This window comes from Macaca nemestrina, chromosome 1, assembly GCF_043159975.1.
Source record: "Macaca nemestrina isolate mMacNem1 chromosome 1, mMacNem.hap1, whole genome shotgun sequence".
Classification (NCBI taxonomy): Eukaryota; Metazoa; Chordata; class Mammalia; order Primates; family Cercopithecidae; genus Macaca; species Macaca nemestrina.
This window is the reverse complement of record NC_092125.1, coordinates 139,105,952-139,131,241: the sequence shown is the minus strand read 5'-3', so window position 1 is coordinate 139,131,241 and position 25,290 is coordinate 139,105,952. Positions and strand designations below refer to the sequence as shown.

The window sequence follows — 25,290 nt, the reverse complement described above, 5'->3', positions numbered from 1 at the left end:
GGTGTTTTATACCACTGTAAGATGACTGTAGTTAACAATAATATATTACATACTTTCAAATAACTAAAAGGAGGGTGTTGAATGTTCCTCAAATGGAGAAATGATAAATGTTTGAGATGACGGCTGGGCTAATTACCCTGAGCTGATCACTATGCATCACATATACCAAAACATCACTGTGTACTCTATAAATGTGTACAATTATTACATGTCAATTTAAAAAAAATTTTTTTAAAGGATCCAGCTGGGAGCAACAGAACTGCAGAGATTGATATGTTGAGGACTATCATCGCTATTTTCTCTGACATTATCTCTTCATTTTCACCCGAGGACAGAGTATCAGCTAAGCTTGGCTCAGATCTTTTTTTGTACTTGTCTCATGACAATGTGCTGATTAAGTTTTTGCAATCCCTCCATGAGCTGCTGCTTGATGCTACTAAAGCCATTTATTTCGTCCCACCGAGTAGGTCTTTGGACCTACTCCTGCAAACTACAGGTTTAACAGTGAGAAAAAAAAAAGAGAGAGCAGCCTACTCCCTGACCATATTCCCACTAGAATGTGCAGTACCCAGCTTACAGGACAGTCCTTTCAGATGGTCCAAATGTAGTAAATTACGTGTTCCCAGGACACATTCATGATCTTGACCACTACCCTATCACAATGGCTATTTTAAAATATCAACGAAGGCAAAGCCAGCCTATGATCCAGACACTGTTTTATTTACTTCATATAACTGTGTGGATACTGGGATTGCCTTACACAGTTAGATTTATGCTTTCAAGTCAATTTTCCAAAGGTTAACAATACATTGTTTAGGAATAAATAACACGTATTAAAACTATTAAGAAAAGAGAGAGAGTTATGATTATTAAAGACCTCTTTGGTGGAGTTAGGCGGATGTAACTTGGAAGAGGAACGTGGGGGTTTTTTATAAGGTACAGTAATATTCTATTTTCTTAAGGTGGGTGATGGGAGATGAGTTTGTTTTTATTTTTCTTTAAACTGTACATATATTTAATATACTCTTTGACCCTAATAATCAGCAAGACACCCATACCGTCTATGCCAATGAAAAAACATGTGTAGCAAATGTTATCAGCAAAATACAAATCAGATTTTTGCTGTTTTTAATTTAATGGTGGGTTTCAAGGGTAAAAATTTTACCTGCCGAAGGTATAATTTCAAGACGTCACAGATATCATGTGAACTAAATTCTGAAATGTCTACCAAGTGCATTCCATTTTCCAAAGCTTGACACAGTTTTTCAGTCTTTATTTTGTTTCCACACACACGATAAATTCCCTTCAATAGAAAAGAAAAAAATTTTGCAAAATTCTTTAGTGTAAATAGCTAAATCTACATATATTTGATTTTCAATCTTTTCATTCTATTTCAAATTTTATTAGTATTTTAGAAAAAACTATTCAAGGCCAAATGAGGTAACATTTTCTGTAGAAATCTGAAAAATTTAGTTATTAAAGATTGTGCATTGGCCAGGTGCCTGGGAGGCGGAGGCGGGAATATCACTTGAGCCTAGAGTTCAAGACCACCAGCCTGGGCAACATAAGGAGACCCCATCTCTACAGACATTTTTTTTAAAAATTAGCCAGGCGTGGTGGCACGTGCCTGTGGTCCCAGTTACTCAGGAGGCTGAAGTGGGAGGGTTGCTTGAGTCTGGGAGGTCAAGACTGCAGTGAGCAGTGATTATGCCATTGTACTCCAGCCTGGGCAACAGAGTGAGACCCTGTCTCAGAAACAAAACAAAACAAAACAAAACCCCTGAACATTATTTTCCTTTAAAGTCTCCTCTTCATTAGAATAGGTTACACAGGCATTTATGCTTTTTAAAATTTTAAGAGTTATAATGTACCTGTAGACACAAAGCTCTATTTTCAATCTCTGAGGCACATATTTTGAGTATAAAAGGGATACCATCTGGTTCCTTTTTTGCAACTTGTGTGAATTCTGCTCCAAATAATTGTATTTTTCCTGGAAGTTTCTGATGACCGCAAATAATGACTAAATTTTCCAAACACTTTCGATGACAAACAAGGAGACACTACAAGAAAATGATAGTTTGAAACTGGTTAACCTTAAAACTCACAACTGGGTAAACTGCAGGTAGAGGGTAACACAACAAAAGTGAGTTTAAGCGGTATTACTTGTGGTATTTGAAAGATTTAACAACAAAACAAAACATAAAATTATAGAAGGCATACTGCAGAACAATTAAACATATATTTGCAAAAGATCCTAAAAAGTAAAATTAATAACAAAAGAGTAGAAAACAAAAAGCATAAAAGGGCCAACACAATTCCACAAAGATCTTACCTCTTCACATTCAACACCTTGGAACACTACAATGCCTTCACAATCCCTACATTTCGTGGGGGATCTCAATTTGCGAAACTTGTGTGTGAGAGCTGCCTTTGACATCAATGTTTTCTTAAATGTTCCAAGGGAATTGGGTCCTTGCGAGAGAAATAGTTTATAAAAATTGTAAAATGATAGAAAAATTATACCATGTGATACCATATTTTGAATAATCTTTAAACCCTGTAATCGTTCATATATTATAAAAAGCTTTGAATCTGTAATATCAAAATAGCTGCTTAGCATCCAATTTATAGGTCCAATTTATAGATCTCTTAAAAGGCACTTTTATCAAGCATTTTAGCTATGAGTAAGTCGTCACCAAGTCATTGCTATGAATAATAACACGGCATAATGTTTTCAGAATCAGCGTATTTACACTATTATTAACATGTTCTTTCATAGAGCTGGGAAGGGTGTCATAGGAGGCATTAGAAAAAGTCCCCATAAACAAAGAAAAATAGCTGTGTGAGGTTAGAGTGTGAGCATTATCTGCATTACAGATAAAGCTTTCTTAATTTACTATAAAATTATAGTTAATATCAGCTAGTTACATATTAATACTATACTGGAGGTCACATATTCCATTAATTTAGGAAATGATGCCAAACCAGGTATCTGTAGGCATTAAACGTACAAAACGAATTTATACGCCTCTAATTCAAGTTGTTAAGGTAATTGATTTAACTTTATCCTTCAAAATCCACAACTTCCTTATCCTCAAGAAGTACACTTACTTAGTTTTCTTGCTTGGTTTCTTGCATTGTTTCTTTTGAAGGAGCTTTTTAGAATTTTTTATGCACCCCAACCCTTTTAACACTAAGTCATAGTATTAGGTTTATGAAAACACATGATATCTAGCCTGTTATTTTAGCACCATGCCAATACATTTTACATCAGTAGTTTTGCTGCCTATTCTAATATTTGTGTTTGTAACATTTAATTAATACATTATCAACTCGTACTTCTACATAATTGTTGGGATATATTTAAGTCATGGTGAATTTTTTTTGTTTAATACACAAGAAAGTATTGATTCTTTAAAATTATACTATTTTTCTAATATCATGCAGTGCTACTGATTCAGCTGGTTTAGTGGGACTTAATTCAGGTAAATACAATACCAGTTTCTGAAGGGGAAGATGGCTCTCTTTCATCTAGATCATCCGCAGAGGACATAGTTCCACTGGATGGTGTTCGTGGAAGTTTTCGATGAAAGTCTCCTAAAAGAAAATTGTGGATACAATTACCTGACCATTCATTGTAGGATCTTTGAAATAGGAAATGAAAACACTTTTGAATTAACAAAAGTCATACTATTTTATTAGCTTCAATGTAAAAATTTGCTTCCATTCTCATTCTCTGGGTAACAGGGAATTCTGATACTCATTCCTGGAAATGAAAAGATATTTAACCAAATCTGACTTTCCTGAACAAATTTAAAACTGAGGCTCATGTAGTCCAATAACACTTTACTGCCAACTTCCAATGGTAAGTATTAGATATGGTAAACTTCACAAGTATAGCTGATATTTTCCATTCATGTCTAATACCTAATATATGACAGAGTAGCTGGCACAACAGTAAAACTGTCGTTAAATGTTTGCTGAATTAAGTTATAAATGTATACGATTAAACCAAAAGCTTTCTAAAAGATACAAAAATCTTTGAATACAACAACCCAACAGTAACATCACATTTATGTTACTGGCAAGACGGCAGACTGGGAACCAGGAACAATAGCCCAGTGATATTGGCAGGGAGCTGAGACCACAGTATACACGCTATGTCAGCAAAGGACACTGCATATGTATCAAAGCATGTCTGGAAGCAGCTCAACTGGTAATGAGGTTTATTTACTCCCTCTCCACAGGCCTACATCTAAGTGGAAGAATTCACCTTAATGCAAGGCCTTAACAGTTTCAAATTCAGAGTTAGAAAAGCCTTTACAAATGATTTTAAAGAACATCCTCTTCACCAAAGGATTCTTCCCCACAATATGCTTAAAGGTAGCTATCTAGTTTTCACTTTGAATGTGCCCCCAATGACTGACAAATCACAAAGTTGTATTGCTCCATTTTATAACTATTCTAAATGTAAAATGCATTTCTTACATTACTGAACAGAAAACTGCCTCCCTATAAATCCCAGGCTTGGTCATATTTTTCCCAAACGGAGAAAACAAGTACTCTAACTTTAATCCCTTTTCACTTCCAGTATTTGAGGATAGCTGACAGGTCTCCAATTTTCCTTTTTCCCAGGCAAGGCATTCCCAGGTTTTCACCCATTTATCAGGTGATGTGGTTTCTAAAATTTTGTCTTTACCACATGAAGTTTTATGGGATCCTAAATAATATGGGGCTTGCTCTAGATTGGGTCATAATTTCTGGAGCTACCTAGAACCAGTTTGTTGTTACAAAGCTAATTACAAATATTCAGTTCAATATTAGGCTCACATTTCCAGAATGTTCCTTGAACAGTGCTACTTTTAAAGAAGGCAGCAAAGTGGCAGGTGATAATCATCCTACAAACACAGTGCTGCGTGAAAATATTTTTCTAACTTTAAATATAAGAGATTTATCTAAATCAGTAAAACTTCTGCAATATGTAAGAGAAGAAAAAGGCCTTGGAATCTGAGATGGCTTAAATCCTATAATCTATCTATTAAGATCCTAGAAGAAAGAAACGTTGCCAGAAAGAATGGGCCTGGAGCAGTCTTTGGTAGAGGTGTAAAGGAAGAATGTTGGATGTAAGAATCTCAGGAGTTCAACTGCTACCTTCTTCTACTGCTAGCTGTATAACCTAGGCAAATCGCCCTCTTAGAAGCCACTAATGGAGAATTCAAAATGCTTACTCTGTTTCTCTCTGGGGACCATGAGATAATCTGTATCAAAGTATCTTAAAGCACATTTGTAAAAAATTAACAAGAATAAGTAGTTGCAGGCATAGAAATAGCAAAATGACATTGTTTATTATAGCAATTAAGTACCAAACAATCCAAAAGATGACATTTATAGTCACAGAATATACAGCAGTGAAAATAAAGATGACTACCTACATTCACGTAGATCTTAAAAAAAATACATGAAGTCACTATAGTGTAATTCAATTTGTATAACATTCAGAAGAGAGCAAAACTTCACCAGATAGAAGTACTAGAAACATTTAAAATAGCTAGGGAATATTTTTAAAACATTTCAGGATAATGGTTTATTCTGGTGGGAGATACGGCAATGTTACCACAGAGGTGTGTACAGGGGCTTCTAATATACTGATAACCATCTATTTCTTAGGCTGGGTGGCGAATATATGAGGGGTTTTTAAAAACTATTTTTTAAATTGTACACTTTCCTCTCTATTATGTATGAAAGTTCACTATAAAAGCAAGGTAGTCAAAAAATACCCAAAAAAGGACTGATCTTTCAATGAGTTTCATTGCTAGACTTAAATATTGATGTACCTGGACTTATAGATTCTGAATCCAGAGATCTAGATTCGCTGCTCCCTCCAGTACTCTCAGAGTCACTAAACATCCCAAATGTCCACGATCTTATAAAGGAAGGACCTTTAATAAAAAGAACAAAGTCAAAACTTGGCTACAGGTGGATTTCATAAGGTAAAATACTGACATTCTATCAAGTGAGACAATTAAAATTTCTTTAACAATAACCAATTATCAACTTCAAGAAAGGAACCATGGTAACAACTGTGAATAAGATCTCACAAATTTACAATCTAAGGCCTGATTTTTAAATTCCAGAGCAAAAATTAATTTAACAATCACATTCGAACAATCTGACCTTTTATAAATTAGCACTCTTTTTAGTGTGGAAAACTACCTGTTATATCTGCACTGTTAGAGCATCTGTCCTCTTCAATTTTATTAGAACTGTCAGGAAGGCGTACAACATCCTCTAAAGAGTTGGCAGGTCCAAATCCAGAAGTTTGGGAACTATTTAAATGCTTATTTACATTTCTGAAACAACAACAATGACAAAAAACAAAACTCAACACTCCAGAGAATAACTGATAATCAGTCTATTTCATTCTGTGTTTAGAAAAATCTATTAATTTAACAATCACAGATGAATTAAACTAAATATTAAAAACAAATAATACTACATGGTTCAGCTTCTTATAGGAGATGCAAATACTTTTTAATTATTTGTGCTTATTACAGTGGAAACATGGGAAGGAACAGCAGAAGTATAGTTAATAATTCATGGCATGGTTTAACTTTTCTAGCATGACCTCTGTGGAAAACATAGGTTAAATTCTGTGGACATTCAAAACATGTACAGCCATCATATGATGTCCCCAAATGATTTTTAATTCTTAAATAAAAGAAGTCTGTGTCAAAATGCAAAGGCTTACTGTTAGTGAATTATATCTGTTCCTTAAATATATCTACTTCGATAACATAAAATAATATTTAAAGAACTCAGAAAATTTTTAAGTTAATTTTGTCAGTTAGAAAAGACACCTCCTTGTACTAGACAGAAACTTTAACAATTAAGTGTTTTATATTTTGAAATAATTTTGTCTGTACATTAATTCTCACCCATCAACTTTGTCTTCTTCAGTTGAATTTGTGGCCTTGACAAATTCACTGTACTCTTGGCCTGGGTCATAGAGTTTGGCACTATCACAGAGAGACTGTAAACTGTCTGCAAGGGAAGCAGCCTGCAGATGCTGCATGTTGAAGAGGTTAACTGTTACCTATGGACACAGAGACAAAAGGCAGAGTAACTCATGAGACACAGAATGTTATAAAACATACATTTATTTCAATGACTGCATCAATAAAGATGCCATACAGTGAAGCATACAACACTGAATATCACTCTGAGCATACTATGATGCCTGATTTTGCATAATGTCTAGATTAGGGAGAAAAGTAGTTTGAATCTAATATCTATGAGTAATCATTTCCAGCAAAACTGGCTTTTAGCTGAAAAGTTCAAAAGTGACTTCAAAAACCCCATGCCCCAACTGGTTCACAATTTTAGGAGATGGATGTGTTTCTGAGGATCCTCATCTCTGTATCCTGATGGTCTGATCACAACTGCCTAAACTCTTCAGAGGAAAACATGGGGAAAACACTTCCAATCAAAGAACTATTATTTAGACTGTTTTCACTTTTTCAATCCTATAAAAACAGAAGTGCTGAACTACAGTACTCCGTTCTTATAATTAGATATTACCTTGAATCTATTCAAAATACATTATTCCATTGAGTTTCACAAATGCCTAAATATATTATCACTATCATCACTTCTACTAACAACAATAACAATAGCAGCAGCTGACAAGTATGTACAATATGCCTGACCCATTCTCAGAGTCTTACATGAATAAACTAATTTGATGTTCACAAAAACCCAGGCTTTGGGTATATTACAGCAAACCGATGAGATACTGACTCTCATGGACCTTTACATTCTCCTGAGGGTGGTATGCGAGAGAAGTAACAAATTATGTAAATAAAATACTTTCTGGTACTGAAAAATGCTATGAATACTATATAAGAATGTCAAATTATGCAGTATGACCAGGTATGTGTTTGTGGAAGGGTATTTCCAACATGGTAAATTAAGGAAGGCCTCTCTGAGGAGGTAACATTTGAATTGCAGGCCGATGTAAGAAAAGCTTCATGGAGATCTATCCAAACAAAAGGAGGAGGTAGTGCAAATGTGAATGGGAAAGAGCTTGTCATGCTCAAGAAACAGATGAAAGGTCAATATGGTTGAAGTATATAGAAAGAGCTCTGGTTGAAGATAAAGCTAAAAAAAGTAGTCATCTAAACAATGGCAAGGTGTCTGAATTTAAGTGCAACAGGAAGCTGGTGGAGCATTTTACACAAAGCTATAACATGATCTGATTTATTCTTTAAAATGACACTCTGGCTTCTTTGTGGGGAAGGTATTTAAGGGAAACAATCTGAATAAATGCTAAATTTCAATTAGCTTAATGTTATTTCAAAGACTGCCACGTTTCTTCTTCATCTCTCTTGACATACCAGATGATAGGATAATTAGTCTTTAAGTCCTTTTCAATGTAGACAGGCATTTCCCTAAGGATACTTGACTCTGCATAAATAGTATTTGAAAAGTATAGATAACAGAATAAGTAGCTTATTTGTGCCCTAACTCCTTCAAGAAACAAAGAAAATTCAAACTGCATAAGGTGCAGTTTAATTCTAGCAACTGGCTATATTAAAGCATTCTCCAGCTAAAGGTAAACTGCTTACTCTCTTGATCCTAAAGGTAACCTGCATACTAGGTGACCTTCATTAACTGCATTGAAAAAGTTAATGTGCAAATGAATCACCTTGGGGATCTTGTCCAAATGTAGATTATGATTCTAAGGATCTGTGTTGAAACCCAAGATTCTGCATTCCTCATAGGCTCTCAAAGTAATGGCAATATGACCAAGGACCGCATCTTGAGAAGGCTTTCTAAACTTTAGTTTTCTCATCAGTAAAATGGGTATAAAAACTTGATAGGATTTTTGTGAGAATTAAATGAATTAATGTAGACCAAGAGCTTAATACACTGGCAGGTACGTAGTCAATCTTAGCTATCATTAGCTATTGTTTGAGGTAGAGGGAATTTAAAAAGGTAAAAGATTGGCCTAAATGACTTCTAAGGTAATTTCAAATCCTGGATTTTATAATTCTGTTAAATCCTTTCATGATTCTTTAACTAAATATTAATTAATCAAAATTTGGAAAATAATGAGATACAATTTTAAAAACTCAAAAACATTTTAAGGAAGTTTTCTGGTTCAGATGCAGTAAGCTAACTCCCCCCAGTCTCCCACTGAATTCACCTAAAAATCTGAACAGAATGCACAAATCAAGACTCTGAAAAGTAAATGGAAAAAAACTACAATTCGATGTATGACCAGTCCAGCAATAGGTCTACTCCTGCCCTGTTTTCCAGCCCATGCTCAGCTCCTACCCAATTCTCCAAGTCCCAAAGTACAAACTGAGTGTAGACAAAAGGAGCACCAAGAGAGGTTCTTTCTGGTCCAAGGAATAAAAGCGGGGAGGGGTGACGGGAGATGTAACTAAACAGTAGAAGAAAACTCCCTGGTTTCTTTTGTATATTTGTTTTCTCTTCTGCCTTAGACCCTAAGCAAGTCCAAATCCCTAAGACACAATCCTGTGGGAGCAGCAATGATGACAGTAGCAGCTGAAGAGATGCCAAAACTCTGATGGAAATCCTCCTTTATGACCAGGTGTACTGTGTCTAGAGAGGGGTCTGAAATTTCTGTTACTTTTCTCTCTTTATCCTCCCCACACTTGGCCAGGGAGAACAGCAGAATAGGCAGACTTAAGTTTCCCAGCCAGAAGATTGGGAAGGGAGTCATACAGAAGCTGGAAAATGAACCTAACTGTATCAAATAGTTGCTAAAATTGAAAAAAAATTAATGTTCAATATAGGTTATAAACAGGACCCAGAGTCAATAAAGTAGTAGTGAAAATATCTAGGATATGATTCAAAATTGCTTGTCATACAAAGAACCAGGAAAATCTAAACAACTCTCAAGACGAAAGACAATAAAAAGATACCAAGACTGACATGGCTCAGATTTGGAATGATCAAATGAAAACTCCAGAACAACTATTACAAAGGTTTTAAAAAAGTAGAGCAAACAATCTTGAAACATGGAAAAACAGAAGCCTCAGCAAAGAAATGTAAGATGTAAAGAAACAAAAGGAAAATTTATTGCTGAAAAATAAAGTATCCAGAACAAAAAATTTACTGGACGAACTGTATGGGAGAATGGGGATAACAAAGGAAAAGAGCCTGTGAACTTGAAGACAGATCAACAGAACAGTATAAACAACCAAGAGGAAAAAGCTTTGGGGAAAAAATAAAGGACTTCCAGAACTGCGGAAGATTAACAAAAGCTCTAATGTTTGAGTCACTGGGTGTCAGAGAACGAGGAAAAAGAATACTACCAAAAAAAAAAAAAAACAAAAACCAGATTGAAGAAACAATAGTTGAAAACTTCTCAAATTTTGCAAGAGTCAAACTTGTAGATTCAAGAAGTTCAATCAATCCAAAAAAGGAAAAAACAGCAAAAACCAGGTCTAGATACGTCTTAAACAGATAAAAACCAAAGACAAAAAAAAATAATAATCCCACAAAAACAGCCAAAGAAAAACACATGCCACAATTGGGGAAATGATAATTAAAATGATTACTGGTATCTCATGAGAAACTATGGATGCCATAAGGCAGTGGAACAATATTTTTAAAGCAGTGAAAGAACTGGTTTCTGTATTTAGAATTCTATAACCAGTGAAAATGTCCTTCAGAAATGAAGATGAAATAAAGACATTCTCATATGAAACACAACCAAGTGAATCCATTACCAGCAGACCTGCTACAAAATAAGTGGTAAAGGAAGTTCTTTAGACAAAATGTTACCAGAGGAAAGATGGAACCACTAGAATGCAAGAAGAATGAATAGAAATAGTAAATAATAGACTACTTTTTCCTTCTTAACCTCTTTATAATATGTATGACTTTTAAAAGCAAAAATTGTGAGAGTCTGGTGAGGTTTTCAATGTATATGGATGTAATTTACATATATCAAATACAACCCAGATTAGGTAAAGGAACTTCTATGGTGGTGATGCTTCTGCATTCTACTTAGAACTAATTCTAAGTAGACTTAAAAAAAGTGTATGTATAAACATAGATAAGTGTGCAACCATTTTTTTTAAATTGGCTATTTATAGAATAATCTATTTTAGGCTGAACTGTCCTAGCACATGTTTTAAATGGATCTAGCATTTTCATATAACTCTGGAAACCACATTAAATATTCAGCTTCTTCAACAGTGTTTCACAGTTCATTACTACTTTTTCAGGTAACTAGTAATCTTAGAACTTCTATTTCTGTTCCATGAAAGAGATAATTTTTGTTTTTTACCAGAATGCTTATTTTGTATCTTAATGACACAATATCCATTTTCATATATGACAGAGTTCATATATGTACTACTACATCTGTACATTCTTAGTCACGTCAGGCTGCTACAACAAAAGTACCATAGACCGAGTGACTTAAACAACAAAGATTTATTTCTCACAGTTGTGGAGATTGAGAGATCAAGACCAAGGCACTATCAGATTCAGCGTCTGGTGTGGGCCTCAATTCCTGGTGCATAGACTGCTCTTTTCTCTCTGTGTCCTCACATGATAGAAGGGAAAGGGTCACGAGGGCTCCACCTAGTCACCTCCCAAAGGCCCCACCCTCCAAATATCATCACATTATCACACTGGGGATTAGGATCTCAACATGCTAATTTTGCAGGGGGTGATAAACAGTCCATAGCAACTCAGTTCAAGTAAGTTGCACTGATTGTGGGATTCTAATGAGAATTTACAATGTTAAATGATCTCAAAAACTATTATGTTTTGATACATGCTGCTTAACTGGTTGACTCCATATGACATAAACAATCAAACACAGTTTTTCATTGGTCAACTGACGTAGTTTTACATTTAGCTCCACTGAGAGTAACTGTAGACAAAAGTAAAAAGTAATAATGGAAGTCTACGTGCAACCATTGTGGTTATTAAGGCAATGCAAGTTTCTAAATGATAATTAGAGGGAGATTTTTTCAGGTTATATAAATAGATAAAAATTGAATTTCCTAACTGGAAGCTGGCCAGGAATGGTTTGTAACAGCCATATTCTCTTGAAAAAGACACTGTAGTCATTAGAACAAGAGAAGTGAAGGGAGAGAGTTCTACCAAACAAAATCTCAGTTTTGGTTCATTTGTTAAACTTTTTTCTCATTTTATAAGGACAAAGGCGAAAAAAATCATTCTGGTAATTGGACCCATGGGCCAGGCAACCCAATATTCAATTGACAGTGAATCCAAGACCATTGCAAGCAATATTCAATTTATGACACTGGTGCCGGGGAGGTGTTATGAGCATCCACACTATTTTTCCTTTACAATGTTTTCTTCAGAAAACACTTAGAAGTTAGGAATATAACCTGAGCTACTATAACTTCTTAATAACACAGATGTGTGCAACCAATTTTTTTAAAAAAGGTATATGAAGATACATAATAAAAAACCCAGTAGACAAATTAAAATATATGTCTAGAAAAATATCAATTCATCCAAAAGAAGGCAGCAAAAGGAAAATAGATTAAGGAAAATATCATAAGGCATAAATGAAAAAGAAATAAAATGATAAAATTAAATCTGAACATATATTTACCTTAAATATAAATGGTTTAAACACTCCACTTATAAGATAGTGCCAAAATAGATTTAAAAAAAAAAATCAAGACAGAAGTATATGCTCTCTATATGCTATATGAGAAACTCACTTTAAATATGATAAAATTAAAAGAATGATAAAAGATACGCTACATTCAAAATAATCAAAAGAAAACTGGAATAAAATATCAATATTAAATAAAGTAGAATAAAAAGTAAGGGAATTTATCACTATAAAAAGACATATTTCTAAGGATAAAAGGATCAATATACCAAGATCATATAATAATTGTTACTGTGTAAGCAATGGAGCTTCAAAATACATAAAACAAAAACTGATAGAACTAAAAATACACCATATGTTGGAGACTTCAAAACTCCTTTCTCAGTAATTGATAAAAGTAGCAAAAGGTAAATCATCAAGAATATAGAAGAAATAAATTACATCTTAAAACAACAGGAACCAATTGATACTTACAAAGCACTCCAGTCAACAACAGAACACACATGCTTTTCAAATGTGCACATGGAAAATTCATCACTGATCTTTTCAAAGAAACAGCTTTTAGTTTCGATTTTTCCCTACTTTTCTTTTTTATTTTATTGATTTAAGAGAAATGTAATAATAACAAGTATTTCTCCTACCATAATAGAATTAAACTAAAAATCAGTATCAGGAAGATATCCAGAAAATCCTCAAATACTTGGAAATTAAACAACAGACTTCTACATTATCCACAGATCAAAGACGAAGTCTCAAGGGAAATTAGAAAATATTTTGAACTGAATATAAATGAAAATACAAATTTCAAAATTTGTGAGATATACATAAGCAATGCTTGGAGAGGAAAATTTAAAGAACTAAATGTATCAGAAAAGCACAGGAAGGTCTCAATAAACAACATAAGCTTCTGCTTTCAGAAACTTTTTTTTAAAAGGCAAAATAAATCCAAAGAAAGTAGAAATAAAGAATAAAATGCAGAATCAGTAAAATTGAGAAAAAGAAAAATTGATGAAACTAAATACTATTTCTTTTTTTAAAGGATAATAAGACTTATAAACCTCTTGCCAGATTGACCAAAGAGAGAGAAAGAGAAAAAAGATGCAAATTACCAGTATCGGGAATGAAAGAGAGGTTATTACTACAGCCCACTGAGACATTAAAAGGTAAGAGAATACTACAAGACACATTATGCACATAAATTCAACAACCTAGATAAAACGGACCAATTCCATGAAAGCCACAAACTACCAAAAATCACCTAAGAAGAAATAATTAACTTGAATAGGTCTATATCAAAATACACTGAATACGTAGTAAAAAAAAAAAAACTTCCAAAAGAGAAAATCCCAAGCCCAGACACTTTCACCAGAGGAATGTTATCAAACTTTTAAAGAAGAAATAACACAAATTTGACACAATCTTTTCCAGAAAACAAAATAGGAGGGAGCACTTCCCAATTCATTTTATGAAGCCAAAATCACCCTTACACTTTCAAAATCAGACAAAAACAGTTTTTTTAGACATATCAATCTTTCTCTAACAGAGAGAAAAAGAAAAAAATAGTCAACAAAGTAGCAAATTGAATCCAGCAATATATGAAAGAAAACAATTCCTCATGACCAAGAGGGGCTTATTCCAGGGATGCAAAGCTAGGTCCACACTCAAATATTAACATAATCCACCATATTTACAGGCTAAAGACAAAACTACATGTATCAAATAATGCAGAAAAACATTTGATAAAATCTAACCTTTATTCATGATAAAACTCTCAGCAAACTAGAAAAAAGAAATTTCTTAACCAGATTAAAGGCATCTTCAAAGAACCTACAGCTATCACCATATTTTATGGTGAAAGACAGTGCTTTTCCCCTAAGATGGACAATTAGGCCAGGATGTCTTCTCTCACTACCCCTATTTAACAGTGTACTAGAAGCCTTAGTTAGGGCAATAAGAAAAAGAAATAAAAGGAATACAGATTGGAAAGGAAGATATAAAACTGTCCCTATTTGCAGGTAACATAATTTTCTATGTAGAAAATCCCGAAGAATCTACAAAAAGCTCCTAAAACAAGTAAGTGAGTTTAGCAAGGCTGCAAAATACAAGACCAACACACAAAATATCAAGTATATTTCTAAATATTAACAATTAAAACAGCCAGGCATGGTGGCTCACACCTGTCATCCCAGCACTCTGGGGGGCCAAGGTGGGTGGATTCCTTGAGCCCAGGAATTCGACACCAGGTTGGGCAAACATGGCAAAACCCAGTCTCTACAAAAATACAAAGATTAGCTGGGCATGGTGGCATGCACGTGTAGTCTTAGCTACCTGGGAGGCTGAGGATTACTTGAGCCCAGGAGGGTGAGGCTGCAGTAAGCTATGATCACGCCACTGTACTCCAGCCTGAGTGACAGAGTAAAACCTTGTCTCAAAACACAAAAACAAACAAAAAAGCCCCCAAACCAATTAACAATGGAAATTTTAAATAAAGGAAATCTATACATATGCACTTATGTGTACATACAGACCATTCACAATAGCCCCCCCAAATAAACACATACATACACAGGATTAAATCTAACACAACTTATTAAAGGTATGTTGAAAACTACAAAATGCTGATTTTTTTTTTTTTTAAATCAAAGACCTAAGTAGTTGGAGAGGCATAGTATGTTCATGTGTTGGCAACTTTATATTGCTAAGATGCTACATATACAGTCAATGCTCCCCAGTCTGATCTAAAACTTAATACCAAATCCAACCAAAATGTTGGCAAGAGTTTTTGGAGATATGGACAAGCTGATTCTAACATTTTTAAGGCAGGTCAAAGGACCTAAAATACTCAAACAATTCTATAAAAGAATAAAGCTGGAAGACCCACACTATGCACCTGATTTTAAGACTTGCTGTAGGCCGGGCGCGGTGGCTCAAGCCTGTAATCCTAGCACTTTGGGAGGCCGAGACGGGCGGATCACGAGGTCAGCAGATCGAGACCATCCTGGTTAACACGGTGAAACCCTGTCTCTACTAAAAAATACAAAAAACTAGCCGGGCGAGGTGGCAGGCGCCTGTAGTCCCAGCTACTCGGGAGGCTGAGCCAGGAGAATGGCGTAAACCCGGGAGGCGGAGCTTGCAGTGAGCTGAGATCTGGCCACTGCACTCCAGCCTGGGCGACAGAGCTAGACTCCGTCTCAAAAAAAAAAAAAAAAAAAAAAAAAAAAAAGACTTGCTGTAAAGCGAAAATAATCAAGACACTGGGGCTTTACAAAAAGGACAGCAAGAACTAAACACCGCATGTTCTCAATTATAGGTGGGAATTGAACAATGAGATCACTTGGACACAGGGCGGGGAACATCACACACCAGGGCCTGTCAGGTGATTGGGCGCTGGAGCAGGGATAGCATTAGGAGAAATACCTAATGTAAATGATGAGTTGATGGGTGCAGCAAACCAACATGGCATATGTATACCTATGTATCAAACCTGCGCATTGTGCACATGTACCCCAGAACTTAAAGTATTAAAAAAAAAAGACAGCAAGTACTTCAGTGCAACAAAACAGAAAATATAGAAGTAGACACCTACAAATATGGCCAGCTGATTTTTACCAAGATGCAGAGGCAATTTAATGAAAATGGCATAGTGTTTTCAACAAATGGTATCAAAACAAGTGGACATCTGCATTTACCATGTTTTTTATTTTCTCTATTTTATGCAGTTTTGACATCTTAAAAAGCATGCTGGCCAGTGAGAGACTGACTCTCCCTGGGCTAGCTAATTCCTAGAGATAGCCAAGGGCTCAGGTAGGATCACAGCTTTCATGTGCAAAGCAACAAGTCTCCAGTCTATAAATCCAGCCACCTCCTTTTCTAACTCTCACACACAACGCCAATTATTTTATCTGTCCTAAATCACCCCGGGGTCAGGTACTACACAACTAGAAACCATCCCTATGATCCAAAGTCCACGGAAATCCACACTAGCCAAACTGTTGAGGAACAGTTTACCTTGCCTTTCCTGAGGAAACCCCAACAAAAACTCTACTCAGCTTCCTTTCATCCCTGCTTATGCTTGCCAAACCCAGTATTTCCCTTGTGGCCCTGCGTGGACTGATGTGTCCCCTTCTCTTGGGAAATTTAAGTCCTAAGTTTTTCTTTCAACAGCACTGACCTCTCTGTGTCACTCTGATAAAGTAAAATCCTATGGGTATAATTTTAATATAACATCCATATGCTAAAAATGAACAACCTGTACCTTAAATCTTACACAAAAATTAACCCAAAACAGATCATATATCTTTATGTAAAGCTACAGAAGTTTTAGTAGAAATCATAGGATAAACCTTTATGTTCTTGGGTTAGGTGAAGCACTCTTAGATATAACCAAAAGCATGACCCATAAAAGAAAAAACTGATAAGTTGGATTCCAACAAAATTAAAACCTTTTGCTCCCCAAAATACACTGCTAAAATAATAAAAAGAGAAGCTCCAGAATGAGAGAAAATATATGCAAGCTCAACAAGAAAATAAACAACTCAATTTTTAAAATAGCTAAAATATAGATTGTCAATAAGCCTTTGAAAAGATGCTCAATATTGTTAATCATTTTTAGAAACACAAATTAAAACCACAATTAGATAACACACCTATTGGAACAGCCAACATTTAAAAACAATGACTGATACATGTCAAGGACACAGAACAACTAGAACTCTCAGACACTGCCAGTTAGAATGAAAAATATTATAGCCACTCTGGAAAACGGTTTGGCAGTTTCTTAAAAAGGTAACTATACATTTAGCACACCAACCAGTAATCCCACTCCTGGTATTGACTTGAGAGACAAGAAAACTTATGTTCAACAAGAATGTATAAGAAAATATTCTGTAGCTCTACTCATAATCACCCCAAACTGGAAACACCACAAATGTCCAACTAGTGAATGGATAAACACTGTAGTACAGTCACACAATGGAATTCTGCAATAAAAAGAAACAAACTATTGATACATGCATAACATTGATGAATCTTAAAGGCATTATGCTGAGTAAAATAAACCAGTCAAAAGGTTATATACTATATGACTTCATTTATATGACAATCTGGAAAAGACCAAACTAATAAGGCAGAGAACAGATCGGTACTTGCCAGGGGTTATGAGTGGGCAGAGAGTTGGACTACAAAGTAAGTAGCATGAAGGAATCTTTTTTAAGTGACAGTATTGTTCTGAATCCTGATTGTGGTGGTACTTACACAAATTTATAACTGTTAAAACTTGCGGACTATACATGGAAAAAAAGGTTTTATATGTAATTAATTTTACAAAAAGCATTTTAAAGAGTAAATAAAAATACTTCAGGGCAGAATGCTTTGTCTCCAAACAAATAATTTGGTTCAATTTTAATATTTAATTTACTCCAATTCTGAAGAATATAACTCAGAGCACTGACAGAAGTTTCAAGGGTCAAAACAATTATGTCAGCAAAGCCAAGAAAACTGGTGGCTTAGAGGCAATTTTAAACACTCAGACTTCAATTTTAACCAAACAAATCATTAATCCAGAGAACACGGGGAAAGGTAGATCAAAAGAAATTCAAACTGTGCATCACTATGAAAAACTCAACACATTTTATTAATCTCAGAATCTAAATCCCATAGAATTGTAACTTATAAGGCATACCTTCCCCTTCTGCAGATACAGAGACTTCTCTTTCTTTTCCCTCCCTCCCTACCTTCCTCCCTCCCTTCTTTCCTTCCTTCTCTCTCTCTCTCTTTCTTGATCACCCATTCTACAGTGGGTAATCATAATCATAGCTCACTGTAACCTCAAACTTTTGGGCTCAAATGATCCTCCCACCTCAGCCTCCCAAAGTGCTGGGATTACAGGTGTGAGCCACCATGCCTGGCCTGACGGTCTTTTCTTCTTGCCTTCAAAATACTGAAGAAATTACTTACAGCTTTAAGGGTAAGATCACACTGGAAAACAAGTGTCCGGAGTTGTGTTAAAATTTCTCTTTTGGTATTTTCTAGATCATTTCTTCTTTCTTCAACATTTGTCACACAAACTTTGTAAAGTTCACTTGCTTCTTCTACCTTCACAAATATGACAGAAAGAAAACCACTAGAATTTATATTTTAAACAAATATTTACTATAGTAAAGCTAAGTTGAAATAACTGAAAATTCTGAAATATTCTGTTTTCAAAATAATACTTCTAAACTTAATCTGTTCTGGTCCGTGATTCAAAGGCACTTGATTTTAATGGACAGCCATGTACAATTTATAATTAGTATATTGTTTGTCTATAAAATACTTGCTCCTATTTGAAATAGCATTTTATATTTACATTTACTATATTCCATATAATCTTATAGAATTTTGTTCGTAAAATTACACTTCATCAATAATACAAAGCTTCTGCCTATCCCTGCTATCAGGTGCTTGAATTTGTACACATATACACACACACTTGCTTAAAAGGTGAACTTTCTTGTCAAGTAAAATATCTATTAAACTACTGCCTTCAGTAAGATATTCTTTCAAAACTCCAAAATTCAGCTCTCAGCATAGTGGTTCTCAAAATGTGGATCCTCACCAACAGCATCAGCACCACCTGAGAGTCTGTTAAAAAATGTAACCTGCCTTGCCCCCTCTGTTGACTTACTGAATGAGAAACTCTGGGGGATGGGCTTAGCCATCTTTTAACACGCCTTTCCAGGCAGTCCTGGCAGACACAGAACTTTGACACAAAACTCCTGGCAGATTACTGCTAATTCAACTTGCAAATAAAAAAGAAAAAGATCATTACTTTTTGGAGAGCCTCCTCTTCCAATCTTCGCTTTTTTTCTAGTTGCTTGTTGAGGTTTTTTGCTAATGCACCACTTGAAGACAGATGCTCCTCTTCTGCACGAAACATGGAAGACTTTGCTTTCTCATATTCATCTTGACGTTGCATGCATAATAATTTTGCCTTTTTGAGAGCATTCTCTGCTTCAAGCTACATCGCAAAGAGTATTAAACACAGAATATGAAAGAAATCCTACAGAACTAAATGTCTTTAGCATATTCAGCTAAATGTCTTTATGCTAAATGTCTTTAGCATATTCAGCAAGATAGTTAAGACAGTATTTTAGAAAAATGAGAGCAAGGAAGGTCAGTATATACTGCAGATTATTTTAAATGTTCACAAATAGGTATATGAAACTCCATTTTAATACTAACCATTTTATTTTGCTCCTGTTTCCAAAGTTCTTTTATTTCTTTCCTTTGTTTTTCCATTTCATTTTTCCTCCCAAGTAGAGGCTGTGAAGGGTATTTAAAATGGAAAAAGAAAAAAGCAATTTTCTAAAGGCATGCCATTGTTTAACGAAAAAGTGTATTACACATATAAATTAATCTTTACCTGTACAAATTTGTTAGCCTGGAGAGCTGCAATTGTTTGTTGTAAAAGATGACTGCTCTCTATATCATTAAGAAGAGCATTAGTAAACAGAGACTGCAGTGGCATGAACTCCTAAAATTTAAAATTGAAAAGTAAATTTTACAATAGAAATGGCACTAGAATTCCAAACACATCACTACTCTCCAAAAAGGGAAACTAAGTTTAGACTTTTGCCCCCAGAAAAATAACTAGTCATAAACATGACTATGAGAAAAATATAGAAGAAAATTAATTAATTATAAAACTGGTTAGCAAAAGTAGTAGCTATCAAGACAATCAGTATTTGTATAAAATTGTAAATTTCTGGCCAGGAATAGTGACTCACGCCGTAATCCCAACACTCTGGGAGGCCAAGGGGACGGACTACTTGAGCTCAGGAGTTTGAGATCAGCCTAGGCAACATGGTGAAACCCCATCTCTATAAAAACATGCAAAAATTAGCCAGGTATGGTGGGCACCTATAGTTCCACATAATCAGGAGGCTTAGGTGGGAGGATCGCTTGAGCCTAGGGGGACAGAGGTTGCAGTGAGCTGAGATCATGCCACTGCACGCCAGCCTGGGTTACAGAGTGAGACCCTGTATTAAGATGAAAAAAAAAGTATATTTCCTAGATTTTTTCATAATGGACATCCATCTAAACTTAAAATAATTTTGTCAATAAAATGATCAGCATTTAAGTGCTTTCCTATATTAACTGAAATATTCTGATTTTGCAAATTATTGGGAGTTCATGAGTAGTTTCTTATTATAGAACCCTAGAAGTTCACAGAACACTCACCTGAATTCCAATGTTAGTTCTAGTTGCCTCTGCCAACTTGACCATATTTCTAGTGGACTCCAATTCTGAAAAGTTCAAAGAAGGTATCAGAAGGTAAAATCAATTTATTTTCCTCCCCCATATTCTAAAATTACTTGTAATTCCACAATTAAGAAGTTATCACAAATACTAGTATCAAGATATAACACAGCAATACTTTCTTCTTCTTCTTCTTTTTTTTTTTAAGAGACATGATTTCACTATGTTGCCCAGGCTGGTCTCGAACTCCCAGGCTCTAGTGATATTCCAGCCTCAGCCTCAGGAATATCCGGGATTACAGGCATAAGCCACCATGTACAGTTCTTAACGCAGCATTTCATAATTGTGAGTGCTCATCAGAATCAACTGGCAAACTTTTTCAGAATATATTTGCCTTCATTTCACCTCTTTGAAGGATAGGACCTAGGCTTGTGTACTGACCATCTACAAGACTATTCAGGTGATTCTGATTAGCATTCTCTATTATAAGCAAATAATATAGTAGAAAGAGCATAGGCTTTGGATAGATTCTATATTCTTCCAGTTATGCTATATGACTTTAAGCAAATCTGCTATATGACCTTAGGGAATCTCCTGTCTTGTCTCTCTCAGCTGTAAAATAGGAAAAACAATTCGTGTCTTGCTTACTTCTCAGGGTTTTTGTATGAAGTAAATAAGATAATGACTATGAAAACATTTTGACAACTGTAAAACACTGGGGAAATATTTGCTGTTAAAATGTTTCTTCTCTGCTTCCATTGCCTTCTACTCATACATCTATTGTTTTTTTTTTTTTTTTTTTTTTTTTGAGACGGAGTCTCGCTCTGTCGCCTGTCGCCGGGGCTGGAGCGCAGTGGCCGGATCTCAGCTCACTGCAAGCTCCGCCTCCCGGGTTTACGCCATTCTCCTGCCTCAGCCTCCTGTGTAGCTGGGACTACAGGCGCCCGCCACCTCGCCCGGCTAGTTTTTTGTATTTTTTTAGTAGAGACGGGGTTTCACCGTGTTCGCCAGGATGGTCTCGATCTCCTGACCTCGTGATCCGCCCGTCTCGGCCTCCCAAAGTGCTGGGATTACAGGCTTGAGCCACCGCGCCCGGCCCATCTATTGTTGCTATTATCTCCTGACCATATTATCTGACTGCATTTCTTTTTACCAACTAGAGTATGACTTATTTGAAGGCGGAGACAGTATTCTATTTGTCTTTGTGTCCCTAGGTCTAGTAGTTGGTCCACAGTAAATATTCAATAATTACATCTAGTGTAAGAAGAGTCTTTTCTGGATAATGGTTTTATTCACTACAATGAAACAGGTACTAATTTGGAATTCTATTACTCATAATCTGTAAAAAATGAGTTAGAAACAATTTAATTATTACACTCTAAATCAGATGCTTTAAAAGGCAACTCACCCAAGTTAAGCTTTTTTTCAACCCATGATACTATGTTCTTAGTATATTTTGACCAAGTTTTAGCATATGACAAAGCCAACTCTATAGAGTCAGTGTTCTTTAACAGCACATTGTCTAGTTCTAAAGGGGAAAAATTTCCTGAAAACAAAAATATCAAGGTAAGTATATGTTAAATGTGATCACATCATAACTCTAAACAAAGAAGCACTCAGATCCTAAGATGTTAGTCAATAAAAACTGTTTTTTTAAAAAAAATACAAGTGACAAATTTACAATTTAGAAGGCCAGAGTTTAAACTTAAAATGGTTTCAAACTGTAATGTATTTTTGTCTTAAAATATATTTCTATTATTCATCAAGTTAAAAGCTTTACATAATTCTTGATCAGTCTATATCTCATATTATCTATCTACTCTAGCAGGCTATTTCCCTTAAGCTTTATATGTAAAACTTCATATATCATTTTGCATTAAAAATGAATACACTAGGTTACTAGGCAAGAGGAGATTAATCCAGGACATTTATAGAAAGTAACTACAAGAAGTTTGTGAAAAGTTATAAATACCTTTTTCACTGGATGAGTCCACTGATTCCACAGAAACATTTTCAAACGACTTATAACATGGAAAAAGATAAATTTAAAATTAGAGAGGAACACAAATCTTTGCTTCAGAAATTTTTTGCCACAATTTGTTACTCTGACATAATTCCTGCTAAAGAATTTCAAGTATTTAAAACTTAAAGGGCCTGAGAAGTCTGTTCAAGCGCCAGAACACTTCATAAGAATTTCACAGCTTTTTACAACAGCAGTTCCCAAGATCCAAGAATGAACAACCTCACTGTTGTTACTAACAGCATTAGTTAACATTAATGAATCCATTCAAAACTTTAAATTTTGCAGATAATAAAAATATTAGTCAAGAAGTTAGAGAAACAATGCAAACAGATTGCTATCTAAACAGAAGACACAGATCTGTCTCTTCCAGTCATCTTTTATCATTTTACTATATGATAAGCATGTCTCCGAAAGTCTATTAGTTTAGTACAAAACTTTCTATGATGATGGAAATGTTTTATATCTGTACTGTCCAATAAAGTAGCTAATAGCTCCAGGTAGCTACTTGAACATTTAATAAGTGGCTAGCACGACTAGGAAGTGAATTTTTAATTTTATTTAACTATTATAATTAAATTTAAAGAACTACATGTGGCTGGTGCTACTTTATTGCACTGTGCTGGAAAACATCATTTACCAAAACTTTGAGATCTTAAACAAATTTAATCGATTTAAGTTGGGTAGTACAGGGTATATAGGGATTCAATGCAAAAATGATCAAGGAGACCTGGGTCTGAAGTCGAGCTCCATTATTACCTGTATGACACTGGGCTACGTATTTTAAATTCACCTAACTTTGTTTGGTCTTCTGTAAAAGAGGGATAAGAACACTACTTTCAAAAGACTGTTTTAAGAATTAAGATGATGTAGGCCTAGTGCAGAGCATGGTACATAGTGACCACTATTAAATATATTGCAACAGGCCAGGTGTGGTGGCTCATACCTGTAATCCCAGCACTTTGGGAGACTGAGGTGGATGGATCACCTGAAGTCAGGAGCTCAAGGCCAGCCTGGCCAACATGGAGAAATCCACCTCTACTAAAATACAAAAATCAGCCAGGTGTGGTAGCGCATGTCTGTGGTCCTAGCTACTTGGGAGGCTGTGGCACAAGAATTGCTTGAATCCAGAAGGTGGAGGTTTCAGTGAGCCGAGATCGCACCACTGCACTCCAGCCCAGGTGAAAGAGTTCTCACTCATTCTCAAAATATATATATGTATATAATATTATATATATGTAATACATAGTTGCAATATATATATATATATTTTTTCAAATGAGGCAAATATATAGAGAGAGCGAGCCTGCAACTATTATTTATTTATTTATTTATTTTTGAGACAGAGTCTCACTCTGTCACCCAGGCTGGAGTGCAGCGCCCACGATCTTGGCTCACTGCAACCTCTGCCTTCCGGGTTCAAGAGATTCTTGTGCCTCAGCCTCCCAAGTAGCTGGGACTACAAGTGCCATGTCACCCTTCCTGGCTAATATTTGGATTTTTAGTAGAGACTGGGTTTCGCCACGTTGGCCAGGCTGGTCTCAAACTCCTGGCCTCAGGTGATCCAGCCACTTCACCCTCCCAAAGTACTGAGATTACAGGTATGAGCCACCACGCCCAGGCTGCAGGTATTATTTTTAAAGGATATTTTTCAAAACTGTTGGTCAAAGTAATTTTATTATTAGGATTATATATCATCATAGCTTTTTTATTCCAATCTCTAAAACAAATTAAAACCTTCAAAAAAAAGTATAAAAGAAAAAAAAAGAAAAAAGTATTTTTTCCTGTTAAGAATTAGTATCATATGTATGCACAATAAAGGTACAGAAACAGGAAATACGATTCACACCTAAAATTTAAATTGTTCAGTGTCTTGCCACACAGATAAACTGTGTTATCTTCTGAGGTAGTAGCAATAGTTTGAAAAGATAAACTTTAGGAATAATCATGAATAATAGCAAAATATTTAAACATCTTAAAACTTTTCATCATTCGCCTTCATTTGTCAATGGATGGCTTCAGAATCAGTCATAATTTTTGGCAATATTGTAATACATATAACGAATGCCTTAGATAGTCATTTTTATTTTATATAATTTTAGGAAGGACGTGAAGTTTTTATAATAATATAAGTCCTTGGCAAATTTCCATATATTTGGGATTTTTGTTTTTGTTTTTGTTTCTTTGTGTTTTTTTAGAGACAGAGTCTCACTGGCTAAAGAGCAATGACACAATCACAGCTCACTGCAGCCTTGAACTCCTGGGTTCAAGTGAACCCCCCCACAGCTTCCCTTTCAAGTAGCTGGGACTACAGACTTGTGCCACCACATCTGGCTAATTTTTTGTAGGGACAGGGCCTCAATCATGTTAACCAGGCCGGTCCTGAACTCCTGGC

At 35.2% G+C, this 25,290-nt stretch overlaps 1 protein-coding gene across 4 annotated transcripts in view; it reads right to left on the bottom strand.

Annotated features, from left to right (window-relative positions):
• The window catches only part of LOC105485412 (Rho GTPase activating protein 29), a 78,757-nt gene that overhangs the window by 13,471 nt on the left and 39,996 nt on the right, over positions 1–25,290 (bottom strand). For all 4 annotated transcript variants that reach the window (XM_011747759.2, XM_011747758.2, XM_011747760.2 and 1 more), the window contains 14 exons: positions 22,848–22,896; positions 22,284–22,421; positions 20,858–20,922; positions 20,040–20,150; positions 19,859–19,939; positions 19,446–19,634; positions 18,593–18,730; positions 6,936–7,093; positions 6,214–6,350; positions 5,835–5,939; positions 3,499–3,597; positions 2,333–2,472; positions 1,872–2,060; positions 1,166–1,303 (listed from right to left, as the gene is read on the bottom strand). In XM_011747759.2, coding sequence (XP_011746061.2) covers positions 1,166–1,303; positions 1,872–2,060; positions 2,333–2,472; positions 3,499–3,597; positions 5,835–5,939; positions 6,214–6,350; positions 6,936–7,093; positions 18,593–18,730; positions 19,446–19,634; positions 19,859–19,939; positions 20,040–20,150; positions 20,858–20,922; positions 22,284–22,421; positions 22,848–22,896 — 1,737 coding nt within the window. The remainder of the gene's footprint in view (positions 1–1,165; positions 1,304–1,871; positions 2,061–2,332; positions 2,473–3,498; positions 3,598–5,834; positions 5,940–6,213; positions 6,351–6,935; positions 7,094–18,592; positions 18,731–19,445; positions 19,635–19,858; positions 19,940–20,039; positions 20,151–20,857; positions 20,923–22,283; positions 22,422–22,847; positions 22,897–25,290) is intronic.